Source organism: Nematolebias whitei, chromosome 16 (genome assembly GCF_014905685.2).
Source record: "Nematolebias whitei isolate Nwh7 chromosome 16, NemWhi1, whole genome shotgun sequence".
NCBI lineage: Eukaryota > Metazoa > Chordata > Actinopteri > Cyprinodontiformes > Rivulidae > Nematolebias > Nematolebias whitei.
The window spans coordinates 27,991,373-28,010,690 of record NC_056513.1 but is presented as its reverse complement, the minus strand read 5'-3'; the positions used below and the strand labels follow the sequence as shown (position 1 = coordinate 28,010,690).

At 38.7% G+C, this 19,318-nt stretch overlaps 1 protein-coding gene across 1 annotated transcript in view; it reads left to right on the top strand.

Annotated features, from left to right (window-relative positions):
- fhip1aa (FHF complex subunit HOOK interacting protein 1Aa) overlaps positions 1-19,318 on the top strand; it is a 53,743-nt gene that overhangs the window by 10,255 nt on the left and 24,170 nt on the right. The window contains exons 2-3 of the mRNA XM_037689955.1: positions 7,366-7,427; positions 13,964-14,175. Of these exons, the coding sequence (XP_037545883.1) occupies positions 14,071-14,175 (105 nt within the window). The 5' untranslated portion in view covers positions 7,366-7,427; positions 13,964-14,070. The remainder of the gene's footprint in view (positions 1-7,365; positions 7,428-13,963; positions 14,176-19,318) is intronic.

The window sequence follows — 19,318 nt, the reverse complement described above, 5'->3', positions numbered from 1 at the left end:
TTTTTTTTTTTTTTTTTCTTCTTGTTTTTTGAATGTCCAGAGGACCAGATTGAACTTTTTTGGAATTTTCTACCTGGATTATTGAGCATGCATCAGGATAAAAAATATGTTATGTTAGTAGCTGGAAGTTATTCCCACTGAACATTCTCCTAGTGCAACTCATTGCATGATAACTTTACTTAATACTTAAGCATTAACTTTGGCGTTATCTGTTAGCAAAATATCTCTTGAACCAATTAAGAGATTTGAATGAAACTTGCAGAAAGCAATCACTGGATGCACGTCTACAATTGAGCAACATTTCATCCATCCAATTCAAGATGGTTGCCACAGCAAATTTGAAGTTGCCAATATATAAATGGCTACATCTCAGTAAAGTAACCATCTAAAATATTGTATGGTCGTAGCTGTGAGTGATTCACAACACATACTCGCAATAAACAATAAATCAACTAATTGCATGATAAAAAAAAATTATCAACCTCATTTTCATTTATCTGCTTTATCGTTTCTTCTTGTCTCTCTTTTTCTACTGGAGACACTGGATGACAAAAGACTCGACTCCGGTGCTCTTCACTGACCCCTCCCTTTCTCTTTTCTCTTTAAAATCTGTTTTAACTGTTCAAAATCACGTTTTTGGATCATTAAAACCAGCTAAGCTGAGAAGCTAAGCTACGAGCTAAGCTAACAGGCCGACCTCTGTCTTGTCAAAACCCCAAAAACTGTGGTTGAAGCTCGTGCTTTCATGTAAAAAGTAGTTTTTATCTGCAAAAACAAGCTGAGAACTTGTTTACTGATTTTTTTCATTAAAAGTTTTGTGTGACAAATGCTATGCGAAAGACTTCAAACCACACCGAGCAGTCGCCATTTTGAGAACTGAAAAACAGGAACGAGACACAGCCCATGTCACATCAAGGGGCCTCACTCCCATTTTTCTTAAAGAGACACGCTGCCCGCTCCCTCATTTTCCATCCTTCAGTTCAAACAGTTTTATACTGCCATCAAATGGTCAAAAAAAGGTACTACACACAGAAATTAACCAACATTTCTTCTTAAATTTGACAATACTTACTAATTATTGTCGAATTTCAAACAATATTATCGTTTTTCACAATATTTTCTGAGACAATCGCTCAGCAAAATTTGTTATCGTGACAGGCCTAGTATCAATTAAGAAGCATCTCTTGAGGTGAATCAAAGAGTGTTTGGTCTGGAGGAGTGTAGAGCTTTGTGTCTTTATTGCATGAATTTAAAATTTTTATTTTCATCTCATTATTTTTGATGTTTTAACAGCTTCAGTGCCTGGTTACAATGGAAAAATAAATAAATAATAAAGATCTTTTCTAATAAATATGATTGTATAAACATTCCTCAGCACATGGCAAGTTGAAGGGAGTAGAATAAATCAGTAACCCCCCAAGGGAACAGTGAGAACTATAAAGACTCCATCTCATCTGACCTTTCAGTGACTTCACCTGCAGGCCTAAATATTTTAGCAGCTGCTATCACTTTAATAGACCTGTCTGTGTCGGGTTACTGCGGTCGTCGTAAATTTCCAAACTCGGAGCACCACCCTCAGCCAATCTGAGCCGAATGGTCTCTTTCCCTTTAAATTTGAAGGCACTGCTTTTTTTTAAAATAAAACTGATCAAACTTTATTGATTCAAAGCACACCTATAGTTCAGCTCTATCGAAGTGGACTTCCATGGAAAAGGTTGTCAACAGGTAAGATGTTAATTGTTTAACCCTTTCCATATCGCCCCACTTCCATATACTTGAGCTATCCCTTTTAAGAAATGCCCTTTAGTTCATTTTGGAAAAAAAAAAAAACATTTGATTTTCTTGTAGACTTGAAAAGCAACAGGTATATAATAACTGAGCTAATGGTTGATTTAGCTTCAAGTTATTGGTGCCTTTATTTCAAGTTCAAGTATCTTTATTATCCCAGAGAGGCAATTAGTTTCACAGTCTAGATGTATAAAACATCCATACTACACAAGACAATTAGACATTAAAATACCATTACGGAAGTCATCAATGTTCATTGAGAAGCCTGATCAGTCCAGGGTTGAGTGAGTTTGACAACCATCAACAAATCTTTTCAATCCTAACATCCACTGTTTTTAATTTTTAATATTTGTAAAATTTAGTTTAGAACCAACACAAGCCCACAGGTGTGCTGTGCTGTTTGGAAACTAAATTTACATTAACACGAATACATTTAAGAGTTTATTCAGTCACACCTCAACCAAACAAATCGGGAGGAGAAAGCTGACAGCAAAAATAAAAATTTAAGCTGTGGTAAATGATTAAAAAAAAAAAAAAAGTTGAATGGAAACCTGTCACTGTTAGTTACATCCCACAGCCGAAGGGAAGTGGCGATAATATTTTGTCTTGCGTTTCTGTGTTTTTATCTAGATTGTTAGCAGAATATCTCATAAAGGAGTGGGCAGCTTTTATTGAAACTCTCAGAAAGTTGAGACAGTTTGATAAAGATCTACAACTGATTGACATTTGGTGTTAAATCAATTCAAGATGGCCTCCACAGCTAATTGACATAAGCCAACACAAAATTTGTAAAACTCAAACATTGCACACTTTTTATTAAATGAGTGACAGGTAGTTAATTATGTAAACTTGTTTTTAGACATATTTACAGGATCAGTTTTTTTATATATAAAACGACAGTTTTACATCAAATTATTGTGATCATGGCAGAAAGTAATGACTGTTAAAGAAAGGCACTGTTAGCTGCCAAGATACCAAAAACTGTCAGAAGAATAAAACTTAGCAAGCTTTTGATCCTCAAAGTTTTTCAGGCGAACCAAGGTAAAAAAAAAAGAAAAAAAAAAAGTGTTTACTAAGAAAGTTAATCCCTTTTGCCAGAGTGAAGGGTGTGTCCTGTCTTTCAGGTATTTGTTCCAACCGCACCTTTCTGTTGGAAACCATTTGGGACGGCAGGCAAGGCCAGAAACTGGATCAGACACAAAAAAAAGCTATAGATAAAAGCCTTACAGGTGAACCTTTCTCTTTTATGTCCCAGTGTTTGCTCCCTTCAGATGGGAGTGTGGGATGAGAGTCACTTTTAATTCTCTCAGAGCTGATCAAATGTTAATGTTTACCTGGAGAACGTTGCTCTTCATTATTCCACCTGAACTCCCCGGGAACAGAAAAGCATCTGCTTTTTGTCTAAATGTGTAAAAGTTTTGCAGCTGATGTTCTGACAAAGATGTGACGTGTTTTGACCAGAATAGGAAGTTACATTTATATTTTTACTTTGCCGGGATGAGAATATTGATGATCAATAGAGAAGTGTGCAGAAAGAAGCTTTGAGGAGTTGTCCTGTAGCTAAAGACGAGGTGTTTCACCTCCTGGGTCGTCACTTGGCAACTGAACGTTTGGTTTCAAAACAGCTTTTAGTTTCTGAAAATAATATGTAGCCAGAAGGCAAATCTGTGTGTGTAGTTGTTAAAATATTTAATAACCGAGTGGATTCTAATGAAATTTCAGGAAATGTTCAATAAATGTGTATCTATTTCTATAAATGTATAAATCTATAACTGATTAACATTTGGCACAAACCCATTTCATGGTGAACTCCGTGGCCAGCAGACATGTTTTCTTCACTCGCTCTGGTACGAGGCGGACGCATTCTCATCCCTCTCCTGTCCTCCTGCTTTTTTGCTCTACTTCTGTGTATCGGAGCTCCTATTTTACACATCTTCTGAAACAAACACTACTGTTATGGTTCTGACAAACTGGACTTTCGACGCAATCGACAAAATCTTTTCAACAAAGCGACAGGGTCCTGGAGAACCCTCATGTTCCGCTGAGAATCTCAGGAGGACACTGAAGACGTATACAATCGGATTTATGATAACAGGTTTCCTGCTTTTTGGAATCGGCTGGTTCCTGGTTTATCAACATGCTAAGAAGACAGCTGCAGCTAATTTGGACCTCATCAGGTGGCCTGCTTGTAAAGGTTTGGTTCATGCTTTGAGGACTCAAAATCAGCTGATTTACGAGCTAAACCATTAGATGGAAGTGATTTGAATCGCAGGCCACCTCTAGCTTTAGGACTCGCCAACATGCTGGAAACGACCTTGGAGGGGCTTGTAAGCACGGACCAGTAGAATGCGCCCTAATCTGCCCATTTCGGATCTTGAAAGTACTAGTAAAGACTTGAGGCTGACAAGAAAAATAGTCTGCCTGAAAAGAAATCAACAATTGTGGCTTATCTGAATCTGACTCCCCCGGTTGGCCTAGAAAACAGCTCGACAACAAATCAAATTATCCTGGGAAATGTGTAAATTAAGGAAAAGCTTAATCTATTGCCCCCCCCCCCCCCCCCAAACTTCTGTGGAGGCTTATCAGAACTGTGCCAGCTGACCATCATCAGGGGCGGCTGTGGCTGAGTGGTTAGAGCAGTCGTCCTCCATTGAAAGAGTTGGGGGTTCAAATCCACCAGCAGTCACATGCCGAACTGTCCATGGGCAAGACACTAAACCCCTCATCGCCTCCGATGTGTGTCCCATTGGTGTTTGAATGTGATCTAAAGCTCTGATTAGTCTCTTTAGAAAGATTTGTTCAATTAGCTTTGTAGAGATCTAGTAGAGTGCTGTGTGAATGGGTAAATGAGGCACAGATTGGAGTGTAAAGTGCTTTGAGTATCTGGATAAGATAGAAAGTTGCTATATAAGTACAGTCCATTGACCATTTACCATTTATCATCTTATCAGGACTATCAATGGACTATCTGGAAGTGCTTCATGGACCACCTCGTCGTCAAATCCATATGTAACATGTTCGTAAATGTGCTGCTGGCAGAGTTTTTTTTTTTATGTCTTAAATCGTGTCCTGTTAGGACAAGGTGTGAAGAGATCTTTTTTGTAATGCCATTATCCTCTCCTCATGACTTTGTCCCTTTTTCTATCTAAAAAAAATGTATTCTGAAAAGGATAAGAGGCCGCGCTATCATAGCAACAGCTACGTGCACTCGGCCCATCTTTCGGACGACTGTGTGGACATATTCTCGTTGTTTCTCGGTGCAATGATAATAAAGTTTATTCTTATTCTGATTAGAAAACACAGAAATGGCTATAACTGTTAGTTTTACCCCTCATTAAGCTAAGGTTTGGTGGGGTTGTAGCTGAGTCGTTCACAAATAAGATCCTTGCTTTAAACTTTAAAACAAACATTTATAGAAGCTATGACAGAAAAAAAATGGAGGACAGATTGAACAACATATCCTACGGCTAGTTCATACTATCATCATATTTATCATATTTAAGGCATTGACATATTTTAGCACATTTTTATGCTGGGTTTTTTTGTGACCATCGATTTGGTTTAATATTCAACCTGACACTTTTGCATAATTTGGTAATGTCTGAGCGTTATCTGCAGCTTGAAATACCACTGATTTTTTGTGTAATATCACTATTGTTTTTAGCATACTTTTATTATTTATTTATATTTTTTGCTTGTGTTTATGCTTGCACTGTGAGAGGACTTGCTTTTAATCTCATTGGAGATGGTTATAGTGACAATAAAAGGCATTCATTCATTCATTCAATACTGTGAACATTTTGATTAACCTTCATTTTTCTTTTTTAAGCTCTTATTTTTGTGAAAAAACATTTGGCATTTGTATGTTTAAAATATAAATGCAAGTTTATGTGTTTAATCATTTCCTGTTAAAAGTTTGAACATGAACCTGCAGCAGTTATTGAACAAGATTATGTCCGTTTCTACAACCAGCTGTCTGCTCTCCTTGAAAGTGCTTTTTAAAGTCCGAGAAAAATCTATGAAAGAGTTGAGCAGCTGGGATTCTGCTCATCTACATGTCTTTAAGAAGATGCTAACCTAAAATTGCTCACGTGATATTTTTATCGTAAATGATTCAAGGGGTGTTGGTTGAGTAGGACTCCATGACTAACTTTTTAAAACCTCTTGATGATCTGAGGGAAAAACCTGCCTGTTTGTCCTCAGTAAGACATAAATTCAACCCTGATCATTTGTCACATGCACGCAAGTATGTCTTTTTGTCACCACTTGGCCTGTCGCGATAAATAATAAATCAGTTAATCGCATGATAAATGAAAATTATTGACCTCATTTTCATTTATCTGCTTTATCATTTCTTCGTGTCTCTCTCTTTCTACTGAAGACACTAGACGACAAAAAGCTCCACTCCGGTGCTCTTCACTGACCCCTCCCTTTCTTTTTTCTCTTTAAAATCTGTTTTGACTGTCCAAAATCACGTTTTTGGATTGTTAAAAGTAGCTAATCTGAGAAGCTAAGTTACGAGCTAAACTAACAGGCCGACCACGGGAAAAACCTCCGTCTTGTTGAAGCTCCAAAATTCACGGCTGAAACCTGTGCCTTTGTGTAAAAAGTTGTTTTTCTCTGCAAAAAGAAGCTGATAACTTGTTTACTGATTTTTTTATTAAAAGCTTTGTGTGAAAAATGCTATGCTAAAGAGCTCAAACCAAACCGAGCGTCCGCCATTTTGAGAACCGAAGAGAGACAGCCCATGTCACGTCAAGTGGCCTCCCTCCCATTTTTCTTAATGAGACACTCGCTCCCTCCCTGTCCATCCTTCGGTTCAAACATCTTATACTGCCATCTGGTGGTCGATAAAAGGTACTACACTCAAAACAAATTAACCAACATTTCTTCTTAAATTTGACAATAATTCAATATTATCGTTTATCGCAATAATTTCTGAGACAGTTAATGGCCCAGTAAAATTTGTTATCGTGACAGGCCTAATCACCACCATGGTGGTGCCACCTTTTTCCATCCATCTCTTTCTCACTTCCTGTTTCCACAAAGTCATACTTTTAAACAGCGAACATGCTTTCTAAGAAGCCCACTCTTCTTGAACTGTAACTGTAAAAGCCGACATACTGCAGAATATATTTGTTTGCTACATCTTTATCTGTCTAACTGTACTTTTTATGAAACAAATCTCAGGATGAATACCAAAATCGAATCATGACACTGCTGAGGCTATTCTTAAGAACTCATAAAAATCTGATGGAGGTTCTTTTTTTTTTTTTTTAAAAGCTGAATCATTTGAATAGAACTATTTCCGATTGTTTCCATGTGAGTTCTTTCTGCTTCTTCCTCCTTTACTGCAGACCAACCTGACCACCAGCCTGTTTTTCACTTTTTAGTCTGTCTCATTCCTCCCATTCCCCACTCGTCCCTCCCTCCCTGTGTAACCTCCTCCTCTCCATCTCCATCCAAGCGGCTCTCTGAGCAGCGTACTCATTTCGAGTCACTTCCCATCATCCCTCGCCTCTCCTATGCGGAGCTCATGCCACGCTCCTCGGTTGACGTATCTCTCTGCTTCAACAGGACAAGAGTGAACTCCCTGTCTGAGTGAGTGATCCGTCTGTCTTCAGGATGACTCGAGGAAGGTAAGAAACCATCTTGACAGCTGACACACAGTCACAGTTATTCAAACTCTCTCCACAATGCTTTTACATTCCTTCACAAGAATCTGTGCTTCAGCACTAACTGAAAGCAGATGGTGAAAGTTTCCTGCGGGCCTTGTTACGGCACTTCTGGGCTTGATTATGGTGTGAAGTCAATTCGCTGCAAAGCAGTTGAGCTGTGATTTATTGGGAGATGCATTTAGAAGCAAGATCTAGAAGCTGTAATTTGGCGTTGAGCGCTGCAGCTGCTGCGTGTCTTACAGTTGATCCCCTGTTGTGACGGTCGTTAGTGCTCCATGGAGTGTGAGCCCTCAACGAACGCACTCTATCATGCTTTGTTTTACTGGGAAAAATTGAGCAGCAGATCCACTGAAGGTTTGACTCTTGTTCAGATAGAAGTACTACCGCTAAATGCTGTACACCACCATGACAGATGTTCCAGCAGATACACATGTTGTAAACGTCATCTAAAATCATTACTGTCAAGATTAAGTACTATAAAGTTATTGATCTTATGATTCCTTAACTGGTACAGATTTTTAGTTTAATTGAGGTTCACACTGGTTCATTTTCATCTATAAATCCCTCCTTGGACCTTCTTATATCTCCTCTCACATGTCAAGTCGTTAGTGCAGCTACAGTGTGCACTCTCAGGACATCATTACCTGCAGCGTTCCCTCACTGCGGACTGAACTTGCCAAAAATGCCTTTTCCTACTCAGCTCCTGCAACCTGGAACACCTTGCAACAAGAACTGAATTTGTCCACCTTAATTTCTTTAAGGGGTTTCAAACATTTGATAACGTCAATGGAAAGTTAAAGCAAATATGTTCTTGTTTTTAGTATTTCACCCTGTTTTGTACACTACTCTGATTTGTACTGTATTTTTTTTTTACTGTAGTTTGCTGTCATTGTGTACTGTTAACGTTGTCTGTACTTTGTATGTTCTGTCTGGAACAGGTCCATCTTGTAATTGAGTACCCGTGGCTCAATGTGGCTAGCCTGTATAAATAAAGGTTGAATGAAAAAAGGTACCGGTATAATTTATAGGGGTGCACCGATGAATCAGCCCTGATTTCCTTAATTTTGGGAGATTGGCAATCAGCCGTTACTTACATGAGAAACCGATTTTACCGATTTTTTTTGTCATTTTAACAACAATTGTCTAAACTTCATTTATATTTCAGAGCACTACCTCATAATAATAATAATAATAATGTCATCACAATGTCAGCACTGTATGTTTCCATACAATGGCGAAATTAGTCTCTGCATTTAACCCATCCACCACCAGGTGGTGCAGTGGGCAGCTATTGAAAGCGCCCGGGGGGCATTTTGGGGATGAGACGTGCTGCCCAGAGACGCCACGTGATGTGCAGTGACTGGGGATCAAACCTGGGACTTTTGGGTCCCAAGCCGGCTGCCCTGCCTCTACACCATCTCGGCCCCCATGGCAAGTTAAAACAAGTTTGTATTGTTTCTAGGATATTGTTCAAGGGTATATTTTTCAATGCAATTAGATTGGAAAATTGAAGGTGCGTTGTGACCTTATAACACCTGACAGCATCACTTATTAAACAAAATTGGTACCGGCCAATATCGGAATCGGCAGGTCAGACTTTTTAGAAATCAGTGATAAGCCAGAAAACTGCAATCGGTGCACCCCTATTAATTTTAACTTTTGTGTGCTTCAGTACAACACCTGGATCAAATTCAATCACCCAACCAAACAAAACTAGATTTTCCAATTATGTGTGAATAGAATAAAAAAAAAAACTGAATAAGTGTTTAAATTTATATTATATGTATACAATTATAGCATTTTTAATACTAACATAAAACAAATGACTTCAATACTTTGGCTCTTTACACAAACTTTGCACGCAGCTCGTTGTCTTGCTGATTAGTAGATTTTAGCAACTGGGGGGGGCTATATCTTGAATGTGCCATAAATAAATAGAGTGACATATTTGGAGCCACTTTCTAGTCAAACGAGGTCATTTAAGTTCTTTGGAAAATGTAAAAATATTTAAAATTAGTTGACTTTGAATCTCATTATTTAAAGTTAAACACAAGTACACAAAGTACATGATTGCATTGAAGTGTAGAGTTTGAGGATTCATCTCCCCTAGTCTCACTCCGGCAAAGGTTTTGGATTTAAAGTAATAAAAACTTAAATAAAACACATCTTGTGTTAACATGAACAAGATTTTATGATCTTAATGGGATTTGCCTGGTTAAATAAAAGGATAATAAATAAATAAATTTGTGTAATTGCTGCTGAGAATATGCGTTTGAAATGACAAATGGTTTCTTAATATTCAAGTAAAAACTTGAAATTTTTCTGTTTGCTCAATATGTGGACCTACAATAGTCTGGTCAAAGCAGTGGTTTCAGTTAGAAAGTGAACTGTAAATACATAAGAAAAGGAAGTTATGTTACGTTTTGGGATGAGGATGTGATGCTAGTTCTGAATCTAACTAGTTATCACATTTTGTTAATAACTTCCATTTCCCTGTTCTCCTGACTAATTCTGAGAACTCTTGGATGAATTGTGCAAATTTAACGTGATTAAATGTTATATTTGAGTGTCACAAAGTTAGATGTGCTCAACTGTTAATTCTTAAAAAAATAAACAGTAGTATTTGTTATCTTAAGCCTGTTTTTGACTGAACTCTAAAAATGAAATTAATACCTTTACTAGGTGTCACTGTTTGATAATAAAGTCTGCTTCGTTCAGATGTTCACATCTTCAGTCTTTAGCAAATATTCATAATATTAACAGTAAGACAATGAAGAGTAGGGAAACCACACAGGACTTACCTGACTTTTTTCTCATTGACATGCATGAAATGTCTTTACATTCTTGAAAAACTTTGTGCTCTTTGAAATTTACTTCAGCGTACTTGCTTCCGTTTTAGTTTTTAGGTGCTATTTTGCTCATTTTTAGTATGGAGCAAATTTTTTGCTAGTTTTAGCTTTTAGCTATAGTTTTTTCTTTATTCAAGGATTCATGGTTCTTTATTTGTCATACGCACCTCATGTGGTACATGTGGTAGAACGAAACTGTGTACACAGGGTCCCAGTTACATCCAACAAAAGTATAAAATGTAAAAGAAAAACAGTAATAAGATCTAAGATATGAACTAAGAAAAACATTAAGTAAAAATACACTAAGCACTAATAGCGTAAAAAAACAATACGCTGAACAGCAGCACGAACATGAGTCTGTGTGAGCAGTTGAGTATGAATGAACACAGCAACATGAAACAGATCAGCAGCATGATGGGATTATTTAGATAGTCATTAGTCTAACAGCCTCAGGGTAGAAGCTGTTCCTCAGTCTAGTGGTTCTACACTTAATGCTCCTCAACCTCCTTCCTTAGGGGAGCGAGGCAAAAAGTGTGTGTGCTGGATGAGTGGGGTCTTTCATGATGCAGGTGGCCCTCTTCCTGCATCTGGAGGTGTAGATGTCTGTGATGGTGGGGAGGCTGACTCCAACAGTCTTCTGTGCAGCCTTCACCACTCTCTGCAAAGCTTTTCTTTCTGCAGCTGTGCAGCCTCCATGCCACACGTTGATGCTGGAGCATTTTCCATTCAGTTTAGTTTAAATTCAGTTTATTTATATATAGCGCCAAGTCACAACAGAAGTCATTTCAGGGTACAGAATAGAAACATTTATATATAAAAATAATAATTTAACATTATTTATCTGAGGAGCAGACTGCTTTGAATTCACTCCATCACAGACTCATCTTGTGCAAGCATGAAGGCGACAGTGGAAAGGAAAAACTCTCTCATGAGGAAAAAACCTTTGGCAAAACCAGGCTGAGGACAAGCGGCCATCTACTTCAACCAGTTGGGTTTGGTAGGAACAGATACACAATGGCAGGTCAAGAATCACATGTTAAGAAAGAAATAATATCAAATGAAAACTATTCAATTTTAACAATTTGTTTAAGGAAATTATGTCAATTTGTCCTCCAGTAGTCTAAGCCTATAGCAGCATAACAAGCCAACCCTATTTATAGGATTTATCAAAAAGAAAAGTGATTTATCAAAAAGGAAAGTCTTAATCCCAGTCTTAAAACTGGAAAATGTGTCAGCCTCACGGACAGAAACTGGAAGTTGGTTCCACAAGAGAGGAGCCTGATAACTGAAAGATCTTCCTCCCATTCTGCTTTTGAAAACTCTAGGAACCGTGAGTAAACCTGCAGTCTGAGAGCAAAGTGCTCTGTTAGGAAAATATGGAACAATAAGATCTGTAATATAAGATGGAGCTAGGTTGTTGAGAGATTTGTAGGTTAGAAGTAAGATTTTGAATTCAATTTTGGATTTGACTGGGAGTCAGTGGAGAGAAGCTAAAACTGGAGAGATATGATCTCTCCCACTAACTCCAGTTAAGACTCTGGCAGCAGCATTTTGGATCAACTGAAGACATTTTAAAGAAGTTTTTGGACACCCAGATAATAAACCATTGCAATAGTCCAGTTTAGATGTGACAAATGCATGGACCAGTTTTTCTGCATCATTTTTAGATAAGATGTTTCTAATTTTAGTGATATTACGCAGGTGGAAGAAGGCAGTTCTAGTAATGTTTTTAATGTGCAGGATAAAAGACATGTCCTGATCAAAAATAACACCAAGATTTTCAACATTAGAGCTGGAGGACAGATTAATGTCATCCAAGGAGGACAAAGGACTGAAAAAGTTATTCCTAAGATGCTCAGGTCCAAAAACTAAAACCTCAGTCTTGTCTGTGTTCAACAGGAGAAAATTAAGGGTCATCCAGGTTTTTATGTCTTTAAGACATGCTTGTAGTCTAAGTAGCTGATTGGATTCCTTGGGTTTCATGCACAAATATAACTGTGTATCATCAGCATGAAAATGAATATCTGTCCCATGCAGTTTAATAACATTACCTAATGGAAGCATCTATAAGGTAAAGAGTATTGGTCCAAGCACTGAATCTTGAGGAACTTCATGACTAACTTTGGTGTATGATGAAGATTCATTATGTACATTTACAAATTGGAATCTATCAGATAGATATGATTTAAACCATTTTAGAGCCGTTCCTGTAATCACAATATCATATTCAAGTCTCTGCAGTAGAATTTTATGATCAACTGTATCAAATGCAGCACTGAGGTCTAACAGGACCAGACACCTGTCCATTGTCTGAGGCCATGAGAATATCATTAGTAACTTTCACCAGTGCCGATTCAGTGCTGTGGTGAGCTCTAAACCCTGACTGAAACTCTTCAATCTCATTATTTCTTTGCAGATGATCATGTAACTGACCAGCTAGTATTTTCTTTAGAATTTTTGAGATGAAAGTTAGATCAGATATAGGTCTATAATTTGCCTGGATTCCTGAGTCAAGGTTATGTTTCTTAAGTAAATGTTTAATTACAAGAATCTTAAGGCTCTGTGGTATGCAACCATTTATTAGAGATATATTAAGCAGATCCCAGAGGTGCTTATTAATTAAGGGAATTGCCTCTTTAAGCATTTAGATACTGTTTTGCTAATTTTGGCTAGTTTTAGCTTCAAAAAAATTGAGCAGTTATTCTTCTCTAGCTTTAATTTTATTAGCATAAATAATGATCATGAATGCAGTTTTCATCCCCATTCTGTTGAAAAGCAAAGTTCTGTTTTTAGACCGAACCCTGGTTCTCAGATCAGGTCTAAAACCTCCTCAGTCAGCAGGCGGTTATTGTCTCGTTATGTTTCGATTGTTGAAGAACTGATTTTCAACCAACATTGTCTCAAACTGTCACAATAGCAGTCGAAAGCATTTACAGTCCACAAACATTTACTGTCAATAAGCACATAGGGGAGTGAATGTCGTTACCTGCAGTCCTGAATTGCAGGTTTGTTTCTGAAAGCAGAATAATTTTTTAGCTCATATGTTCCTAAAACATTAGTTTTTTTTCTTCTGTTTTTCCAGAATCAGTCTTTCTAGTAACGTCCTCTCCAAGGGGAACAACAAATCTGTTCATTTATTGGAAATAAGGGTGTCTTACGAGTTTTCGGTGCCAATGTGGACATTGAATGTTTTCTACAAATCTGCCCTTCAGTCTTTTTTCATCTACAATAACACCCAGCACATCCTTCATGAGCTCTGCAGACTTTTCTTTCCCTAAAAGTTTAGTAAACACAATGTATAGACCTGACATTTTCCCCTCAGCTTGCTGTTTATCTTCCGAAGTGAGAAATAGTTTGTGTAATGAGTGTGATGTCAGAGGGCCGGCAGGAATCTTCTGTGGGCGTGTCAGGTATTGCATAAAACAATTTGACGCCTCGGTGTGAAGACCAGAGAGCAGCAGGCAGATTTAAAGTCGAGCAAAACGTTTCTTTCTCGAGTCATTTCACTATGCTTGTTGTTTTTCTCCTTCCTGCATGCCTGTCATAGCTGCTGTCCAGCCATGCAGAGGCTGAGAGGGAGGCCAGTCTGAATAAGGACGATTGTCTGATGATGATGTCATCATTGTGTTTTCTTCTTTCATTCCCCAGGTTCTTTACGATTACCTCTCTTCCCGTGGTTGTGGTTGCACCCAATAAGCAGTCAGGACCTTCGCATTCATATGACGTGATTTAAGCCACATGTCCTGTTTACCATAATGGCCTCGATGGTTGCCAATGGAAACCGAGACGGGCAGTCTCTGGTCCTGAAGGGGGTGGACCCAGAGACCTGCATGATCGTCTTCAAAAACCACTGGGCTCAGGTAAACACCAGCAACAAACACACATCTGAAGAGGCACAAAGTGACATCTTCGGATGTTCCACTCATTTTCTTTCCCGCTGAGTTTTGCACACATAAATGACTGAATCAAATGCAGGAATGGCAAAATGGGAATGGCTTATATCAGTTTGAGTTAAAGCCTAAAAATCCATTAAGTTCATGTTGTGCACTGCAGTGTGGTGTGAGATTCAGTTGAATCTTGGCAGGGTGAAGCAGTTTGTCTCAGAGTTCTGGTTCTCCACAGCAGCATGTATCCCCGTTCACCCCTGTTGGACATGGAGGTCTGATAATCCTACATCTCTTACACTGAGCTGGAAAACCTGGTCACACTCTGACATAAGTGTGATACTGGCTGCACACTGAGGAGATGGGGAGGTGTTCCTTTAGCCTGGCATTATTGGTTGTGGGCTCCGGTCTGAATCTTTGTCTGGCTAAGTTAAAGACAATTTCTCTGTGACTTTATTAATATATACATGTAACAAGTTTACAAAGAATTAGCTAGCTGTGAAGTTTGATAAATAACTGTGTTTTTTATGTATCTGTTGTGAAAATTGTGATCTACTTGGACATCTAATTCATGCTGATGGACAAAGTTTGACATTTATGAAGGGTTCAATTTATTTGTTGAAATCTTTGAATATCCTGATGCATCCAACAATTTTCAGTCAGGTCATCTGGACAGTTTTTTTTTTTTCTGAAACATTTCACCTTCTTTCCGGAAGGCTTCATCAGTCAAGAAAACACAACACACAAAACTGATTCTCCCCCCAACAGCTTACTCCAAAGTGGAACAAACCAGTTATGTTGGTGCTAAGATGGTGTCTTTGGCACGCCCCCATCTCTTGTGCCTCATCGACAGTCATGTTAAACTGGTTCAAAACCAAAAAAAGTCCAGAGGAGGCGTACCAAAGACACCATCTTAGCACCAACATAACTGGTTTGTTCCACTTTGGAGTAAGCTGTTTGGGGGAAGAATCAGTTTTGTGTTGTTTGTTTCCTTGACTGATGAAGCCTTCCGGATGGAAGGTGAAATGTTTCAGCAAAAAAAAAAAAAAAGAAACTGTCTAGATGACCTGACTGAAAATTGTTGGATTGTATACCTAGATTATTGAGCATGGACTTTTTATTTTATATATTTTTTATCCTGATGCATGCTCAATAATCCAGGTAGATAAATCTAGCAAGGTTGAGTCAGTTCCTTTGGACAGATTCTTCTTGTTGAAACGTTTTATTTTTTATCCAAAAGTCTTCTTCAGTCTGAGGAGCTGCAACAAATCCAGTCTTATTCAATTCAGTTCAAATTCAATTCAAAAATACTTTATTAATCCCAAAGGGAAATTATTTGTTGTTGTAACTCATTATCCTCATTTCATTAAGAGATGTTATAGATACTGATGGCTGTAGGCAGGAAGGATCTCTTGTAAAGGTCCATCCCACAGTGGATCCTAAGAAACTGGCTGCAGATGCCGTCCGATCCATCCACCCAGACTTGGCTGGCCTCTCAGTTCCCCTGGGCTGTAGGACCGCCCGAATGCCGGGCAGAACTCCTCCCAGAGCGATGGCCACTCCTCCCAGCAGTCTGCCAAGCTCCTCATCGCTGCAGACAGCCAACTGTAGGGGCCGAGGGATGATCCTGTCCTTCCGCTGTCATGAGCCATGTTTCCTGCTAGTTCCAGGATCTCAGTGCTCAGGCACTCGAGCACAGCTGGCAGGTAGATGAGAATGCGTCCACAGAACATCCTTTCAACTCATTTGAGATTTGGGGCTGTAGTTGAGATATTATTTGAGCTTTTGAGATGTTAATCAGCTGCTCCTGGTTGTAGAAAACTGCCTTGTTGCCATGGTTACGCATCATAACAAATGTCCAAAACTAAAAAAGTTTCAGTAAAAATCCTTCCTGCTGCACAACATCTGATACCAGAGGAAATAATCATCCAAAAAAATGTGATTTACATCCAGAAAAAGAGGAATTAAAGTTTCCAAAAGCAAAATCTCAGAATGAAAGTAACAGAGCTGCTCCAACATGCAGCCACCTTGAGCGGCGCATTCAATTATAAGCAGCACTTTCTCACAGTGGATCAACCATTTTGCTGGTGACAGCCAGAACTAGTTGTTCACATGTAAAAGGAGGACAAGTGGCCATCAGGCCATTAACAAAGGGCTAAGTGATGCAATCGTAAGAGGGTACAAATAGCAGAGATAGAATCCTGTGGCCACTGAACTGGACTCCCTCCGCCCCCTGGCTGCACCCAGAAATTCTGTCCATGAAAGTTATGAAAAGAATCTGTGACAACAGGCAGCCCTGGCAGAGTCCAACTTCCACCCTGAAAGAGTCTGACTTTCTGCCGGCTATGCAAACCAAAACTCTTAACGCTGCTTGTATAGGGACTGAATGGCCCGTAGCAACAGGCCCCTACTCCCATACTTTTGGGGCAGCTGTGACTGAGTGGTTAGAGCAGTCATCTTCCAATGCAAGAGTTGGGGGTTCGATTCCACCAGCATTTACGTGCTGAAGTGTCCCTGGGCAAGACACTGAACCCCTCATTGCCTCTGATGTGTGTCCCATTGGTGTAAGAATGTGATAAAGCACTGATTATTCTTTGTAGAGATCTAATAGAGTGCTGTATGAATGGGTAAACAAGGGCACAAATTGTAGTGTAAAGAGCTTTGAGTGTCTTCATAAGATAGAAAGGTGCTATATAAGTACAGTCCATTACCATTTACCATACTTGCGGAGCACTCCCCTCAGTGTACCTTGAGGAACACGGTCAAATACCTTCTCTCAAGTTCACAAAACGCCTGTAAACTGGATGGGCACACTCCCATGACTCTAGTGAGGGTAAAGAGCTGGTCCAGTGTTCCACAGCCAAGAAGAACCTGCATTGTTCCTCCTGAAACTGAGGTTTGACCATCAATCGGAAATCTTGAACACAAAAAACTGATCATTAAAAAAGTAAAAGTACAGTTCCACAAATAAACTGCTTTGATAAGTTATTTTTGAAACGTTGATAAAATATACGGGGATGATTTTTAACTAATACTCTGTCCTTTTTATAACATACAATATGTACATAGTCTTTATTATTCAGAGGAATGTCTCCTTTTGTTCTTTTCTTACACCTCTGTTGTCTCGTAACCAAAATAATCTGTTTTGCTTGTGACAGTACAACCCCCACAACAGCACAAATGCACAACATATGCCTCATATATTAACCGGTTGGATTTGTATTGTGCCTTCACATTTGGATAAACATAGTAATCATAATAAATACAGGAGGTTTGTTAGTCCCACCTCCTGACAGTACAACCCCACTCCTTCAGCCCCATCTGCTGCCTGATAAGTGCTCTTTACTGTAGTTTTGGCTAAAAGTAATTGAATTAAACAAATCAGAGTAGCAATTTTTGATGAATTATTTATGTTAGGAAGAAGCTCTGCTTGTTTCCATATTGACTGATTAGATTTGTGTTTATTTGCTGAGTCTTATCTGCAGCTGTCCCAACCTCACACAGCTCCATGTGTTTGCCCTGACGTTCTCCAGAAACCTGTATTGTTTGTTACCTGATTCATCCTAGACGTGGTCACCATCTATGTCCTCCTAGTAAATCATTAAATTATATAAATGCATTAGTTCAGTAGCACTGAAACACTTGTGTACATTGTTTCCTAACTTTACATTTAAATGAAAAGTGTTGAACTCAACTTTTTAGATTGTGAACTATCCTAAGTTTAAATTTAAGCTGCAGGCATGATTTTGTGGTTAGATAGTTTTGATAAATTCTTAAAATGCATTTGATAAGCCTTATATCATGAAGGGCTGACTCTTCTACTGAACTTCATTACTCCAGTGCTGCACATTTAGGGTGCATTCACACTAGCCCTGTTTAGTCCGCTTTAATCAAACTCTAGCTCGTTTTCCTAGAAAGTCCGGCTCGTTTAGGGAGGTGTGAACACCCCATCGAACTCTGTCACGGAAAAAAAAGGCGAACTCTGGCCCGGGCTAAAACCTAGGTCTCGGTAAAAGAGAACTCCAGCGCGGTTCAAGTACAGTGTGAATGTAAACAGACCGAGCCCCGCTCCACAGGGTAAACAAACACACATTTCTCTGACCTTATATGGAGCCTTCAGCTGCCTTGTGTTAAAAACAATATTCTCCATGGTCTTCTGTCTCATCTTCTGCTCATGCTAAGTCCATTTTTGAAAAATGACAAAATATAACTCCTAAAACTGCTAAAACTTGATGCCACTTCGTTTTTATTTTTATTTACAGAAGAAGAAGAAGACGTGTCTTCAGAGGTTTTTGTGTCGTTTCTTTCAGTAGTTCTTGGTGCAGCGCCCCCACAGGCAAGCAGGGGAATAGGTTGGTTCAACAGGTTGACTCGACTGCACAGTGCAGTGTGAATGCAAACGCACCAGCTCAAATGTAAACAAAAGCTCATGAATATTGGTCCCGAACCGAACCGAGTCTACCGGACTATCAGGTGTGAAAACGACCTTAGAAAATGGAAACCAGCAATTTGACTTTGCCGTCATGATATCAGTCTCCCAGACCACATACCATATTTTTCGGACTATAAGGCGCACTTAAAATCCTTTAATTTTCTCAAAAATTGACAGCCTTATAATCCATTGTGCTTTATGTATTAATTCTGGTTGTGCTTACTGACCTCAAACAAATTTTATGTGGTTATTGTGAATGAGTTGAATAAAGTTTGACTTATCTGACTGTTTTGTTTCACTTAATGCGGCTTATAATCCGGTGTGCCTTATATATGAAAACAGACCCGTTCATTGGTATTGCGCCTTGTAATCTGAAAAATACGGTACTGTTATGCCAACAACCTTTTCTGTAAAACTTGTCAGGTGACTTGTAATGAAAATTGTGACCTATGTAGTGATGACAAAGCCAAACCCATTTCTCAGTAACATTTGTTTTTCTAGCTACTTCTGTTTCTTTCTTAGAAGTAATTCAGATATACCCGATTATTGAACTGACAAGTATTGGTATTGGAATATTGGTATCTATCTATCTATCTATCTATCTATCTATCTATCTATCTATCTATCTATCTATCTATCTATCTATCTATCTATCTATCTATCTATCCATCTATCCATCCATCCATC